Consider the following 16,843-nt stretch of genomic DNA (forward strand, 5'->3'; position numbering starts at 1 on the left):
CCTACCAGACCAACTGAATAATAAAAACTTCACTGAACGTACTGGGACTCCATGGGCATAGTGAGGACAGCAAAGATTCTATCTGGAGACCAGATACTACCACAGTCTAAGGATGGGGTGAGGGATAATCAGCAGAGACTCAGGGGTGTCTAGGAGGTCAGGCAAGGAGATGAGTGAACAGATCAATCTCCTGGACAGGAGGCCCACGTTCCATCTGAGGCTGTGCCTCTGAGCACAAAGCATTTGGGTGCTCTGATAATGGTTGTGGGGTGGAGAGGTACAGTGGATTCTCATCAGGGATTGGGGCCAGGAGAGTCCTTTCTCCATCTGCAACGTGTTGCTGCAGACCCAACTCAAAGCTTCTCTGTGCCACGGCATCCAACTCTCCAGGCAGCTATTCTTTCTTTTCCCACAGTACTCAGTTCCTTCCTCTCTAACAGCAACTGACACAGCACCTGTAGTTGATCTGTTTTAACATCTGTCTGCACAAAACCACTACAAGCCTTCCAAGTAGAAACTCGGTTATACCATCTTTGGTGCCACAGGCCCTAGCACCATGTGAGCACCTACTTTGGAATTTAGTATTTTATGAATGACTAAAGGAATGGTGTCACTTGCATGTTTTCATTTGATAAAGCTGTCTGCAGGAATTCAGAAGGAAAGTAGCTATTACTTTTCCCTTTCACTTTGGCCATCGATTCAATAAAGATATCTTTTCGGCCAGGCGCGGTGGCTCTCGTCTGTAATCCCAGCACTTTGAGAGGCCGAGGTGGGCAGATCACGAGGTCAGGAGTTTGAGACCAGCCTGACCACCACAGGGAAACCCGTCTTTACTAAAAATACAAAAAAATTAGCTGAGCATGGTGACACGCACCTGTAATCCCAGCTGCTCAGGAGGCTGAGGCAGGAGAATCACTTGAACCTGGGAGGTGGAGGTTGCAGTGAGCCGAGATCACGCCATTGCACTCCAGCATGGGTGACAGAGAGAGACTCCGTCTCAAAAAAGGAAAAAAAAAAAGATATCTTTTCATAACCTTTTCATTCTATTCAAATATAGACACAAAAAGCCACAGAAAACTAATGTATAAAGTTATTATAAGGCAAATACCCTTTTAACTACCACTCAGGCCAAGAAAAGAAACTTTGCTGGCCTCTGCCCAAAGTTCCTTGTCAAGCCCCTCTCTCACCCAAAAGGAATCATTCCCCCGACTTTTATATAACCATGCACTTAATGTTTCTTTATAGTTTTAACATCAAAATATGCATCCCTAAGCACTATAATTTAGTCTTTCCCATTTAAAAAAATTGGTTATGCTTTTTAAGCCTCTTTTGATCTGCAGGTTCTTACCTCCATCCCTTTCTTTTCCTTACATTTATCTATTACTAATGAACCTGAACTGTTTAACCTCGAGAATTTCTCCCAGTCTGGAGTCTGTTGATTGCACACATGGTACAGTCCAGCATGTTGCTCTGTCTTCTGTCCTGTCAGTTCTGCTATAATACTTGTTTTGAAAATGCACATTTGCTTCAACTTGATGGATATATTAGGGAAAGCCTTGTGCATTATGGATTTTGCCCCCACTTACATTCTTCCACCATGAGAAACACTAGGGAAATGAAAACTGCATTCAGCTACACGGAGCCACATAGGAACACATACACCTCAGATCTATCTACCAGCTACCCTGGAGCTGTTCTGAGCCTCTCCCACCCACACCTAGGGTTCTGATTGCAGAAAACCCTCCTTCCGCCACTTCAAAATTGCTCAAAAGCTGCAACTCTTCCCATATCCCCCTTCACGAACTTCAGGTCTTTTACAAGGTATGTATGTTTCGTGACCATTTAAATATGTAAAACTGTATTGCTGGTTTTTTTTCGTTACTATCCTGTTTTTTAATGCCATCAAGAAAGTTTTTCTTAAACCTCATTTTCGCAATAAACTCAGTGGTTTTTGTTGCACAATGCTGCAAAGTGTAGATTTTTTTGGTTTGTGTTTTGTTTTTTGAGGCAGTGTCTCACTCTGGCACCCAGGATGGAGTCCATCATGGCTCCATGATCATGATGATCATGGCTCACTGCAGCCTTGGACCTCTCCAGCTCGAGATCCTCCTACGTGAACCTCCCAAGTAGCTAGGACCGCAGGTGCATGCCACCACACCCAGCTAATTTTTTTTTTTTAAGAGATGGGATCTCGTTATGTTACCCTGGCTGGTTTTGAACTCCTGGGCTCAAGCAATCCTCCCACTTCAGTCTCCCAAAGTGCTGGGATTACAGGCATGAGCCACCATGTCTGGCCAAAGTGTGGAGATTTTTTAGGAACACATATGTCGCATTACAACAGAACTGACTGTATTTCTTGCAAATCGGCAGCTGAGTCCAGAGGCTTAGTCAGACTGATATTCTTTGGTAGTGTGTTCTTTCAACAGAAGCCTCTTCATGTCTGGTTGTCTCTGTTTTTGTGAAATTAGCAGACTGATGCAGCAAATGCTTAGACCCATTATTTCACTGGGGGCAGCAAAATGGTGACATTCCAATTCTTTTATTTCCTTTTCATTTATCAGTGGCAATACTTTTATAAAGAGATGTTTCCCCTTATCTAAAATTTAGTACAGTTCATATAGGAAAGGTGGTGCTTGATTCTTTCCCTATACTTACCACTTTTCATGATAAATTCATTTCCTAGTATTCCTCCAAAGGTAACCCATTAGCCTTTATTTTATAATATCATTATAAACTCACAGATTTGAAATATTTGTTGGGTTTTGATCAATTGCAATTACTGTTGTTTGTGAAGCTCAAATTACTCCATCTTTGGTCAGTGAGACCCTCTTCAAATTGGCTCCTGAGGCCTTTTGACATGACCCCAGTAATCTTTCAGAAATCTCCACACTTTGTAGCATCGTACAACAAAGGCCACTTTTGCTATCTAATAGAACATGAGGTTCCAGGCTCATTTGGTAGATTTCCTCCCCGAGATCTGGCATCTGCCATTTCTCCCAGAGACTCTGGTTTCTTTAAGTGAGAAATGACATTTCGAAACAACAATCTAAATTCTAGGACTATGCATTGCTACTGGGTTGTGGTCGTTGTTTATAGACCTTTTCAGTGGATAGAGCTATATATATACACATTTGATATTTCTTGAGTTTAAAGTCATGTTCAGGACTATGGAATATTCTTTTTTTTTTTTTACTTGAGATGGAGTCTCGCTCTTTCGCCCAGGCCGGACTGCAGTGGCGCTATCTCGGCTCACTGCAAGCTCCGCCTCCCAGGTTCATGCTATTCTCCTGCCTCAGCCTCCCAAGTATCTGGGACTACAGGCGCCCACCACCACACCTGGCTAATTTTTTGTATTTTTAGTAGAGATGGGGTTTCACCATGTTAGCCAGGATGGTCTCGATCTCCTGACCTTGTGATCCGCTCTCCTCGGCCTCCCAAAGTGCTGGGATTACAGGCACTGTGCCCGGCCAGGACTATGGAATATTCTTGTTAGCCTCTATTATATTTCATCTCTATCTTCTTTCTTCCACATTGAGAATCCTGATTCTCAAGGACAAAGAAAATTATGAAATTTGAATATTCCATAATTACTCAATGACTTTATCCCACATTACATATACAACGGTCTCAAAATAACAATACTAATAATACCATCACTGGTGTACTTTACTGAGAATAGTTAAAAAATAAAACTTGTATATATTCATTTTCTTCTATTTTTTAAATAGCCTATGTCTCCACTGCCCAGGCATATCATCATACAGCATACTCTCACCCTTTGAGATGGGGTCTTGCTATGTTGCCCAGGCTGGTCTCAAGCTTCTGGGCTCAAGCAATCCTCCTGCCTCAGCCTCCCAAGTAGGTGGGACTAAAGGTGCATGCTGCCACACCTGGCATACTCCTCACTGAATATAATAAATTCACAAATAATAATATGATTAATGCTCACCACCAGTTGTGTGTCAAGGTCTCTCTTATTATTAATATTTAGTTTTGTGAAATTCATCCTACAGCAGATGCTGCAGAAAGGGCTCATGGCAACACTATTCTCTGAAGTCTTGCATGTTGATAAACCTGTGTGCCCTTTATTCAACATCAGTTTGACTAGATATAAAATCCTTGCTCACGTTTCCTTTGCTTGAGTTCATAAATATATTGTTCCATTTTCTTCTGGCATACAGTGTTGCTGTCAAAGAATATGATAATCTAATTTTCTTTCCCTTATAAATCATTTGCTCTTTTTCCCTAGATGCCCAAATAATTTTTCTTCAATGTCCAATAATGTTAGGAAAATATGTCTTGGTGTTGGTTGTTCTGCTTCAAATTGTCAGGTTCATGGTATGCATTTTCAATAAGTGGTTTCAATTTTTTACAGATATTTTTATTTGAGGTATAAACATTTTCAGTTGAGATATATAAGTATTTTTACTTACAATATAAACATATGCTTGAGGTATACACAATTGTCAAAATGTGTCAAACATCTAAGATAAATGCATTTTATTAAAATTTAATAAATATATCTTTGATGTTCAGTTTGATGCTGTATAACCACCACCTAAAATAAGATATAGAACCTCAAATCCTTTTTGTATTTTAGGGAAGTTTTCTTTAATTATAGTCTTAGCATTCATTCTGTTCCTCTGCATTAATTTAATTCCTTAGAGATACGTATCATCTAAATATTAAATCTCTGCTTTCTTTAATATTTGTCACTTTCTTGTAAATAATTTTTACCTTTCTTCATTTACTTTTGGTTTAAAAAAATTTCCTCCTCCTGAGGGAATACTTCTAAACTCATTTTACAAGGCCAGTATTACACTGAATACCAAAACCAGACAAAGGCACATCATAAAAAAAAAACTACAGGCCACTATCTCTGATGAATACTGATGCAAAAGTCCTCAACAAAATACTTACAAACCAAATTCAACAATACATTAAAAGGGCCATTCATCATGACCAAGTAGGACTTATCCTTGAGATGCAAGGATGGTTCAATGTATGCAAATCAATCAATGCAATATTGACATAATGAAGGATAAAAACCATATGATCATTTCAACTGATGCTGAAAAAGCATTTGACAAAATTCACATCCCTTCATGATAAAAACCCTCAAAAGACTGGGTATAGTTCTCCTAGTACTATGTAGCTAGAGCAACCAGACAAGAGAAAGAAATAAAGGGGATCCAAATTGGAAAGAAAGAGGTCAGGCCAGGTGTGGTGGCTCACGCCTGTAATCCCAGCACTTTGGAAGGCCAAGGTGGGCGGATCACTTGAGGTCAGGAGTTCCAGACAAGCCTGGCCAACATGGTGAAACCCCATCTCTACTAAAAATACAAAAAAATTAGCCAGGCATGGCGGCAGGTGCCTGTAATCCTAGCTACTCAGGAGGCTGAGGCAGGAGAATCGCTTGAACCCAGGAGGCAGAGGTTGCAGTGAGCCAAGATCACGCCACTGCACCCCAGCCTGGGCGACAGTGTCGCAAGACTCCATCTCAAAAAAAAAAAGAAAGAGGTCAAATTATCCTTGTTTATAGATTACATGATCTCATATTTGGAAAAACCTACAGACTCCACACAAAAATCTATTAGAACTGATAAATAAATTCAGTAAAGATGCAAGATACAAACACATACAAAAATCAATAGCATTTCTGTATGCCAACAGTGAACAATTTGAAAAAGAAATCTAAAAAGTAACCCCATTTACAAATAAAACTAAATTAATAGGAATTAACCAAAGTGAAAAATCTCTACAATGAAAACTATACAACACTGATGAAAGAAATGGAAGAGGATGCCCCAAAAATGGAAAGCTATTTCATGTTCATAGGCTAGAAGAATCAATATTATTTAAAATGTCCATACTATCCAAAGCAATCTAGAGTCAATGCAATCCCTATCAAAATACCAATGACAGCCCACTAGCAGGGTGGCCATAGTGCCATCTGCCTCGTGTAGGGCCCACTTCTCTGACCAGCAGACCCATGGATTACCACCTGATGCAAGCCCCTCTCGCTGAGCCCATCCCAGCTGAGGTATCCTGGAGAGATCTTCACTTGTGTCCCACGTGGAAGATCAGTTGGTGCCATTTCTGCTGGAGCTTTAATTTTTTTCTTCTTCCTGATTATAATACTTCTTTTCTGTAGCTTTAGCCAAGCTCCTGGGAAACACTCTTTTGTCCTTGTTTGGTGTAGAGGCCATGCTAAGGCCCAATGGAACACCATGTTGTCACTGTTCATCCTGTTTGCTCTCCTAATCACCTTGGTCCAGTGTGGGTGGGAACACAACTCTATAGCAAATATTTCGACAAGTATTGCATCAGGGAATCATCTTCGTGGCTGCTGGATTTGTCATGAACATTCCCAGGATAGAGAGTTCTATCTTCTGGCTTACCTAAGAAATCTCACTACCATCCCCGCTGACCTCCTAACAATAGTGATCTTCAAATCCCAAACTCCTACTTGTTGAATGGAACTCTCCCCCACTTAACGGATTCCACTTGAACCCCCTGCCACCATTACCTGGACCTGGGAAATTGGGTATTTATATCTCTAGTGCACTAATGATTCTATCTTTTGCATTCACTGTTGTGTTCATGACACAAGAGTGGAAGCCTCCCTGTGATGCTCTCATAAAACTTTAGTTGCCATGTTCCCAAGGCCACAGCAAGGTAAATGGAATTCTATTTGTAAGCGAGGAGACCACATATGGTGCCTTCTGGATCAGAACATATAAGGAAAAAAAACTGCCTCATCTGGGAAGGTGGGAGTACTGCCCCCTTCCGGAAAACAAAGGGTGTCCCGCCACCCCCATTGGAACAGGGGAAAAATATCTCTCTAGACACAATTTCACAGCAAAGCATAAATACCACACCCCACAGAGCTTCTGTTTGTGCCCCAACTGGCTCATTTTTGTTTGTGGCATGAATGGGAAGAAGTTACAACCTGAACTGCGCCCAACTCCCCAGGGAGTCACCTGTTCTCTTAGGAGTAGCTTTCCCTTTTATATCAAAATCTTGGAACAGAGGTGAATGTATGCTGGCCACTCTTGCCCCTCCAGGAGTCACTGTCTGTAACTGCATAACACCCAAGAATACCAGAAGTAAGTGAGTAATAGGAGTAATTCTGGCAGGAATTGGCAGTGATAGGACTAGCAGCACCATGGGGCAGCTTTGCCTACCATGAGTCAACTCTGATGAACTTGACTCAATCCCTAGAATCCTTAGCCACCAACACAGGTCAGGCATTAAAGGGAATTCAAGAGTCTTTAGGCTCTTTGGCAAATGCAGTTCTCGTTAACAGACTAGCATTGGATTATTTACTAGCTGAACACAGTGGAGTCTGTGTAGTTATTAATAAAACCTGCTGCACAGATGTTAACAACTCTAGGCAAGTTGAGATTAACATTCAAAAGATCTATGAACAAGCCACCTGGTTACAGAGATATAACCAGGGCACTGACCCCAACTATAGCTGGTCAATTATCAAGTGCTTTCCCAAGTCTCACCTGGTTTTTACCTCTCATAGAACCTTGGATAGTTATCTTTTTGTTTCTAATTTTTGGCCCTTGCTTATTTAACCTCTTAGTAAAAGTTCGTGTTTTCTAGATTACAACAGTTCCAGGTAAAAAACAATGCTGGCACAAGGCTTCCAACCTATCCCATCTACTGACCTGGAGAATGAAAGTGTCCTGCCTGTGGGCCCGTTACATCAGGTATCCAGAGATTTTTTACTCCTCCAGTGCTAGGCAGGGCCTATGGCCATGAGCTCAGCAGCAAGCAGTTACAGAAGACTGGCCTTGACCCTTCTGCAGCCCTCTTAATATTAAGGAGGAGGATCTAATTTCTGAGGGGAAAATGAGGTAGAAGGCAGGACTTGACTCCAGAGGTGGGGCTCAGACAATGGATCAAATTGAGGACTAGCTAAAATACGGCCAGGGCAAAAGCGCCTTTCAATCAGACCTGTCCATCAGTGTGCCATATCAATCTACTGTTGCCATGGCAACACCTGGGAGTTACTGGCCTTTTCCATGGCATCTAATGATCCAAAAGTTACTATCCCTTTCCTGCATAAACTGCCCCTTAATCTGCATGCAAATAAAAGTGGGTATAAATGTGACTGTAAAACTGTCCTGAGCTGCTACTCTCTGCCTACGGGGTAGCCCTGCTCTGCAGGAGCAGTCACAGAGCTATAGCACTACTGGAGCTGTAACACTGCCTGTTCAATAAAGCTGCTTTCTTCTAAAAAGGAATTACCAATGACATTCTTCATGGAAATAGAAAAAACAATCCTAAAATTTACATGGAGCCACGAAAGACCCCAAATAGCTAAAGCTATCTTAAGCAACAAGAACAAAACGGAAGGAATCACATTACCTGACTTCAAATTATACTACAGAGCTATAGCAACCAAAACAGCATGATACTGGCATAAAAACAGACACATAGACCATCAGAACACAATAGAGAACCCAGAAACAAATCCACACACTCATAGTGAACTCACTTTTGACAAAGGTGCCAAGAACATAAGCTGAGGAAAAGACTTCAATAAATAATGCTGGGAAAACTGGATATCCTTATGCAAAAGAATGAAACTAGACCCCTACCTCTCACCATATATAAAAATAAAATCAAAATGGATTAAAGACTTAAATCTAAGCCCTCAAACTATGAAACTACTACAAGAAGACATCGAGGAAACTCTCTGGACAAATGGGATCATATCAAGTTAAAAAGATTCTGCACAACAAAGGAAACAATCAACAAAGTGAAGACATGGCTGGGCGTGGTAGCTCACACCTGTAATTCCAGCACTTTGGGAGGCTGAGGCGGGCAGATCACGAGGTCAGGAGTTCAAGACCAGCCTGGCCAACATGGTGAAACCCTGTCTCTACTAAAAATACAAAAATTAGCCAAGTGTGGTTGTGTGCGCCTGTAATCCCAGCTATTTCGGAGGCTGAGGGAGGAGAATTGCTTGAACCCAGGTAGCGGAGGTTGCAGTGAGCCGAGATGGCACCACTGCATTCTATGCTGGGTGACAGAGTGAGACTCTGTCTCAAAACAAACAAAAAACCCACAGAAAATATTTGCAAACTACCCATCTGACGAGGGATTAATAACCAGAATATATAAGGAGCTCAAACAACTCTACAGGAAAAAACCTAATAATCAGATTATAAAATGGGCAAAAGATTTGAATAGACATTTCTCAAAAGAAGACATACAAATGGCAAACAGGCATATGGAAAGGTGCTCAACACCACTGATCATCAGAGAAACGTAAACCCAAACTACAATGAGATATCTCACTCCAGTTAAAATGGCTTTTATCCAAAAGACAGGCAATAACAAATGCTGAAAAGAATGTGGAGAAAAAGGGACCCTTGTACACTGTTGGTGGGAATGTAAATTAATGTACAACCACTGTGGAGAACAGTTTGGAGGTTCCTCAAAAAACTAAAAATAGAGCTACCATATGATCCAGCAATGTCACTGCTGGGTATATACCCAAAAGAAAGGAAATCATTATATCAAAGAGATACCTGCACTCCTATGTTTGTTGCAGCACTGTTTACAATTGCCAAGATTTGGAAGCAACCTAAGTGTCCATCAACAGAAGAATGGATAAAGAAAATGTGGTACATATATACAATGGAGTACTATTCAGCCATAAAAAAGAATGAGATCCAGTTATTTGCAACAACATGGATGGGACTGGAGGTCATTATGCTAAGTGAAATAGGCCAGGCACAGAAAGACAAACATAACATGTTCTCATTTATTTGTGAGATCTAAAAATCAAAACAAATGAAATCATGGAGACACAGAGTAGAAGGATGGTTACCAGAGACTGGGAAGGGTAGTGAGGGTTAAAGGGGGGTGGTGGGGATGGTTAATAGGCACACAAAAAAAGAAAAAATGAGTAAGACCTCGTATTTGATAGAACAAGCAGGCAACTATAGTCAATAATAATTGTACCTTTTAAAATAAAAGTGTATAATTGGATTGTTTGTAACACACAGGATAACTGCTTGAGGAGATGGATACCCTATTTTATATGATGTGATTATTTCACATTGCTTGCCTGTATCAAAATATCTCAAGTACCTCATAAAGATATACACCTACTATGTACCCACAAAAATTAAAGCAAACAAAAAAGTTCCTCTGCCTACCTTGTATTTCTTTTAGGACATATGTTGTATTTTTATTTCCTCTTGTGTTCCTTGTAGTTTACTCACTTCTGAAATTATTTTTCTTTCATTGCTTTCCTCAGCCCTTCTTTCCTCAACTCTGTCACATCATGTTTAAGTTTTTCTAATTCTGATTTATGAGCTCTTTCATGTCTTGTATCATTTACTTAATGTCTTTAAGCCTTTTTTTTTTTTCTGAGACAAGGTCTTGCTCTGTTGCCCAGGCTGGAGTGCAGTGGTGCAATCTTGGCTCACTGCAGCTTCTGCCTCCCAGGCTCAAGCAATCTTTCCACCTCAGCCTCCCAAGTAGCTAGGATTACAGGTGTGTGCCACTATGCCCAGCTAATTTTTGTATTTTTTGTAGGGATGGGGTTTGCCATGTTGCCCAGGCTTCTTTTAGCTTATTTTGATATTGACTGTTACAGTTTTGATCTACAGTTGACCCTTAAACAATGCAGGGGTTAGGGACACCAACCCCTTGGAGCAGTCAAAAGTCCACATATAACTTTTGACTCCCCAGTAACTTAACTACTAATAGTCTGCAATGGACTAGATGCCTTATCAGTAACATAAATAGTCGATTACATATATTTGGTGTGTTACATGTATTGTATACTGTGTCCTTACAATAAAATAAGCTAGAGAAAATAAAATGTTATAAAGAAAATCATAAGGAAGAGAAAATATATCTACTATTCATTAAGTGGAAGTGGATCATCATAACAGTATTCATCCTTGCCACACCGAGTAGGCTGAGGAGGAGGAAGAGAAGGAGTTGGTCTTGCTGTCTCAGGGTGGCAGAGGCAGAGAGGTGGACGAGATGGAAGGGGCGGCAGGAAAGGTGGGCACACTCAGTGTTAACTTTACGGAAATACATTATAATTTCTGTTTGACTTTTTGCTTTTTCATTTCTCTAGCAATGTTTCCATACAGTATCAATCCTTCTTCCACTCTTTGCTTTAGTTTCATTGCTCTTATCATAAAAGGGTCTATGTTGTAAAAGAAGTCAAAAGTAGTCTTGAGTAACTGGAACCCTTCCATCAGATTGTCTAGTGTCAGTTTGTTTCCTGACACTGCTCCTTCTACGTCTTCTTCCTCATGATCTGGCACTGGTTCGGAGGCACTCATCTCCATCAACTCATCTTTGAATGCCTCTGCTGTGGTATATATTAGGCCTTGAATTTCTCCAAGATCCGCATCTTGACAATGTTCACCCCTCATCTTTTTTGCCATATCCACAAATCTCTTTCATGATTTCCTTGATGGGCTCTGTCATAAATCCCATGAAGTCACGCACAACATCTGGGCACAATTTACTCCAGCAGAAACTTATTTTGAGCTTGATGGCTTTCATCGCTTTTTCTATAACAACAATGGCATCTTGAATGGTATAATCCTTCCAGACTTTCATGACGTTCTCTCTATTGGGGTTCTCTTCCATAATGTTGACAATCCTTTCCATAGAGTACCATGTGTAATCAGCCTTAAAGGTCCTCATGACCCCCTGACTAGAGGCTGAATTAGATATGTTGTGTTTGGGGATGAGTAGACCACTTTGATGCCTTTGGTGTTGAACTCATGGTGTCCTGGTGGCCAGGGGCATCATTGTTCAATATCAAAAGAACTTTTTAAAAGGTAGTCCCTTACTGGCAAGGTACTTCCTATAACTTCAGGGAGAATGTATTGATAGAACCAATCTAGAAAACGGGTTCTCATTGTCCAGGCCTTTTTGTACAACCAAAAGGCTGGCAGTGGGTGTTTAGGTTAGCAGCTTTATGGTTAGGGGCAGTCTGGATCATAAACCCAACTGCATTGGCACACAACAGTACAGTTAGCCTATTCCTTCCTGTCTTTAATGCTAGTGCTTGCTTCTCTTACTAATAAATGTCTTTTGTGGCTTTTTTTTTTTTTTGAGACAAGAGTCTTACTCTGTCTCCTAGGCTGGAGTGCAGTGGCGCGATCTCGGCTCACTGCATCCTCTGCCTCCCGAGTTCAAGTGATTCTCCTGCCTCAGTCTCCTGAGTAGCTGGGATTACAGGCACCTGCCATCACGCCCAGCTAAGTTTTATATTTTTAGTAGAGACAGGGTTTCACCATGTTGGCCAGGCTGGTCTTGAACTCCTGACCTCAGGTGATCCGCCCGCCTCAGCCTCCCAAAGTGCTGGGATTACAGGTGTGAGCCACCGCACCCGGCCTTTTTGTGGCTTTTTTTTTTTTTTCAGAATAGGTCACTTTTGTCTGCCATAAAACTTGTTCAAGTAGATATCCTTCTTCTTGTCATTTTGTTAATGACATCTTGGAATTCATCTTCTGCCTCTTGGTCAGAAGAAGCTGCTTCTCCTGTTATCTGGACATTTTTAAAGCCAAACTTTTTTCTAAAATTATCAAACCATCTTTTGCTGGAATTAAATTATCCAGTTTTAGATCTTTCACCTTCTTTTTGCTTTAAGTTGTCATATAATAGCTTTGCTTTTTCTCAAATCATATTAGAGTCTACAGGTCTGCCTTTCTTATAGCCATCCTGTGCCCACATAAAAGCTGCATTTTCAATACAAGACAAAAAAGGTATTTTGCAGGCTAGGCTTGGTGGCTCACACTTGTAATCCCAATGACTCAGAAGGCCAACTCAGGAGGACCACTTGAACCCAGGAGTTGGAGACCAGCTTGGACAACAGAGCAAGACTCCATCTTTACAACATTTTTTTTAAAATTAGCCAGCATGGTGGCATGCACCTGTAGTCCTAGTTACCTGGGAGGTTGAGGCAGGAGGATCTCTTGAGCCCAGGAGTTTAAGGTTACCATGAGCTATGATCACGCCATTGCACTTTAGCCTGGATGACAAAGTGAGATCCTGTCTCTTAAAAAAAAAAAAGAAAAGAAAAAAAAGGTAAAAGTATTCACAAAAAAGTGCAAGGTTTTCACATCTGATGGTATAGCTGCAGTGGCAGCTTCTCCAAAAAATGCTCCTCTAAGTAGGTAGTAGTCCCAACTACTTAGGAGGCTAAAGTGAGAAGACTGCTTGAGGCCAGGAGTTCAAATCCAGCTTGGGGAATATAGTGAGACCCTGTCTCTATTTTTTTTAAAGAAACTGACTGTAAGTTTCTTTAAGTGGACTCATATAGTTCAAATCCACGTTGCTCAAGGGTCAACTGTATCCTGTGAGCATGTCTTTCTAGGGTACATTCACTATCAGTGCTGATGTTACTCTGCTCCTTATTCTCTTTATTCTTATAATCACCTTGAAACTTCTATTTTTCATTTTAATATAAAATTAGTGTAATAGTGGTCAGAATCAAAATGTAGTCATGTTTAAAAAATGCTGACAAATACAGCCAAGGAAAGCTATGAACAGAGAACTCTCACACTTGTATGCCTGATAACAAAACAATCACAAAGAACTACAAAAGCCACAACCTTGCATAAAGGCCATTGCAACCTTATGCAGGAAATATTAATACTTCTGCAGGGACACCTGTCCAGTCCAACCTTGGACTCTTGTTACTGATCACTATAGCCAAGGATAATCATTTCAAAACAATTATGTAATCTTCCCCAATTTTCCTTTAAAACCCTTTGTCTCCCTTTACCTTCCTGAATATTCACATCGTTTCCTATGGCACATGTATGCCTACTGCAATGCCCTATTCCTGAATAAACATCATTTTCTTTCAGAGAACCTCTCTTTGTTATATAGGGTGACATTAGTTTTCCTAAATGTTTAGAAGATGTGTCTTTAGAAAGAAAGTAGATTTTCTAGTTTCAAAAAGCTCCCTCTTGCATGTTGAAAATCTTGCATGTTTAAGCATGTGGCTTTCTTCCTTAAATTTCTGGCTCTGTTCCTATTCCCTCTGTCATGATTGTCCTTGTATCCTGGATAATTTTGATACCATTTCCAACAGTTCCACCTGCATGGAAGCCTGTCCTGGAAGAGAGCCTTACCAGATCAGTTTCGAGAGTGCACAGGGGTTAGACTGCTCCTGCCTCTTCCAACCTTCCTGGGGGCCCCTTGTACTCACACACTATTGGCTACTTAGGGGATCCTAAGTACCCTATTCTTGGGAAGCCCTGCCCTCTCCTACACAGATGCTGATACTGTGCAGATTTCATGGCTGTTGGTTTGTTGTTTGTCCTTACCTGTTTGTATTTTGGAATTTAGGTAGATACCTTGTCACCTACTTTTGTTGTAAATGTTACACAGGGTTTTTCTACCGACAGCAATCTTTTTTTTCTTTTCTTTTCTTTTTTTTTTTTTTTTTTGAGACTGAGTCTCACTCTGTCACCCAGGCTGGAGTGCAGTGGCACCATCTCAGCTCACTGCAACCTCCGTGTCCCAGGTTCAAGTGATTCTCCTGCCTCAGCCTCCTGAGGAGCTGGGAGGCGTGTGCCATCATGCCTGGCTAATTTTTGTATTTTTAGTAGAGATGGAGTTTCACCATATTAGCCAGGCTGATCTCGAACTCCTGACCTCAAATGATCCACCCACCTCGGCCTCCCAAAGTGCTGGGATTATAGGTGTGAGCCACCATACCTGGCCACCTGACAGCAATCTAAATAGAATGATTATCAAGGTACCAGTTCTAAGTATCAGCACGGGAAATTACAAGCCCTAAAAATATAAATTCCCTTTGACTCTACAATCCTAATTCTGGGATTTATCCTAAAGAAATAATATCATTAGGTAAGTGAAAAAAATATGTGTGTATGAAGCTGCTCTGGTCGGGCCTTAGGGCGCTTCCCCCCGATCCGCTCATTTTTAACTCTTGCTTGTACTGTAAGTATTGCCCCCCGTGATATCTTATTTGGAATTGTGAAACTGTCCGGTCCTGTTAAGTTTGAATAACCAACTAATATATAACTAACAAAATGTAAAGATACACACCTTCAAATGTTGGTCCATAAATCGACTCTCCATTATCTCCTTTTCCATACACTATATCTGAGAAATAGCAACAAATAAACATTAGAATTTTGAGATGAAAAGATTTAGGATACAGTAATGACAGGGAAAAAATGTTGCTTTAAATGATGATTTCAAGGATGAGGTGGGATGATCACTGGAGCCCAGGAGTTTGAGACCAGCCTGAGCAACATAATGAGACTCCATCTCAATTAAAAAAAAAAAAAAGGAATCAGCCAGGTATGGTAGCTCATGCCTGTAATTCCAGCACTTTGGGAAGCTGAGGCGGGCAGATCACCTGAGGCCAGGCGTTCGAGACCAGCCTGGCCAACATGGTGAAACCCTGTCTCTACTAAAAATACAAAAATTAGCTGGGTGTGGTGGCATGTGCCTGTAATCCCAGCTGCTAGGGAGGCTGATGCAGGAGAATTGCTTGAACTCAGGAGGTGGAGGTTGCAGTGAGCTGAGATTGTGCCGTTGCACTCCAGCCTGAGCAACGAGAGTGAAACTCCATCTCAAAAAAAAAAAAAAAAAAAAAAAAAGAATGCAATATGATTCCACTTATGCCAATGAATAGAGTAAGTTACCTAATTGTTCAATATCCATACTACGAAAATATTACTATAATAATTTCACTTGTATTTTGTAAGCACTTTTACATTCATGATAATGCAAACTTTTGAAAGGATGAAGCATTAAATTATAATTGTGGCCACAATTTTTCAAAGTATGTTCACGTAAATTCTGCTTTCTTCATAAGTTATTCCACAGTCTATCTTGCTTTTCTGAGATCAAGATTAAACTAAGAGGCTAAAACAGGAAAAGTAAGTTATTTTTAGAATATGTATAAAAAATAGAACCAGGTGTGCTGACACACCTGTAATCCCAGCACTTTGGGAGGCTGAAGCAGGCAAATCACTTGAGGCCAGGAGTTCGAGACCAGCCTGGCCAACATGGTGAAACCTGTCTCCACCAAAAATACAAAAATTAGCTGGGTGTGGTGGCTGGTGCCTGTAATCCCAGCTACTCAGGAGGCTGAGGCAGGAGAATTGCTTGAATCCGGGAGGCGGAGGTTGCAGTGAGCTGAGATCGCGCCACTGCACTCCAGCCTGGGTGACAGAGTGAGACTCCATGTCAAAAAAGAAAAAAAAAGAATATGAATAAAAAATAGGTTCTGCAAACAGAATTCATGTTCAAAATTTCATATCCTATAGTGGTAACTCATTTACTTACCTAGCGTATTGGAAATAAAGTTTCCTATAATGTAACAAGGTTTTTTTCAGGTGTTCACATGCTATGCATATTTTGGTTTAGGCAATGCTCCCACTATAAAAAGACTCCATGAACAAGTTATTTTTTATCTATCCACAGCTAAAAGAGGAGCAAAGCTAACTCTAGTGAAAAGAGTGGGCTCTGAGGTCTGTCCTCTCTCCCCCATCCTCCCCATCAGTATCTCTCTACTAACTTCAGCTCTATTCTGCTCCCTCCTTTAATACAGTGCTCAATAAATATTTATTGAAGGACTATGCTTTTTAAAGTCAGTATGAGCAATTTACGTACAATAAAAGTGTGTGTGCTATTTTTCAAAGAAAACTGATGCAACACCAAGCATGTAGAGAGAATTTATCCCAGAAAGGCCATGCAGCATTTAGATTATACTACTCAGAGCCGGGCGCGGTGGCTCACGCTTGTAATCCCAGGACTTTGGGAGGCTGAGGCGGGCGGATCACGAGGTCAGGAGATC

The 16,843-nt window shown here is 40.9% G+C and overlaps 1 protein-coding gene across 3 annotated transcripts in view; it reads right to left on the minus strand.

Moving 5' to 3' along the window:
* The window catches only part of PPIL6 (peptidylprolyl isomerase like 6), a 49,165-nt gene that overhangs the window by 13,837 nt on the left and 18,485 nt on the right, over nucleotides 1-16,843 (minus strand). For 2 of the 3 annotated variants that reach the window (XM_003255553.2, XM_030809554.1), the window contains exon 6: nucleotides 15,082-15,138. In XM_003255553.2, the coding sequence (XP_003255601.1) occupies nucleotides 15,082-15,138 (57 nt within the window). Of the gene's footprint in view, nucleotides 1-5,740; nucleotides 6,298-15,081; nucleotides 15,139-16,843 lie in introns of those variants that run through there. The other variant, XM_030809552.1, reaches the window with a different exon arrangement.

This window comes from Nomascus leucogenys, chromosome 3 (assembly GCF_006542625.1).
Source record: "Nomascus leucogenys isolate Asia chromosome 3, Asia_NLE_v1, whole genome shotgun sequence".
NCBI lineage: Eukaryota > Metazoa > Chordata > Mammalia > Primates > Hylobatidae > Nomascus > Nomascus leucogenys.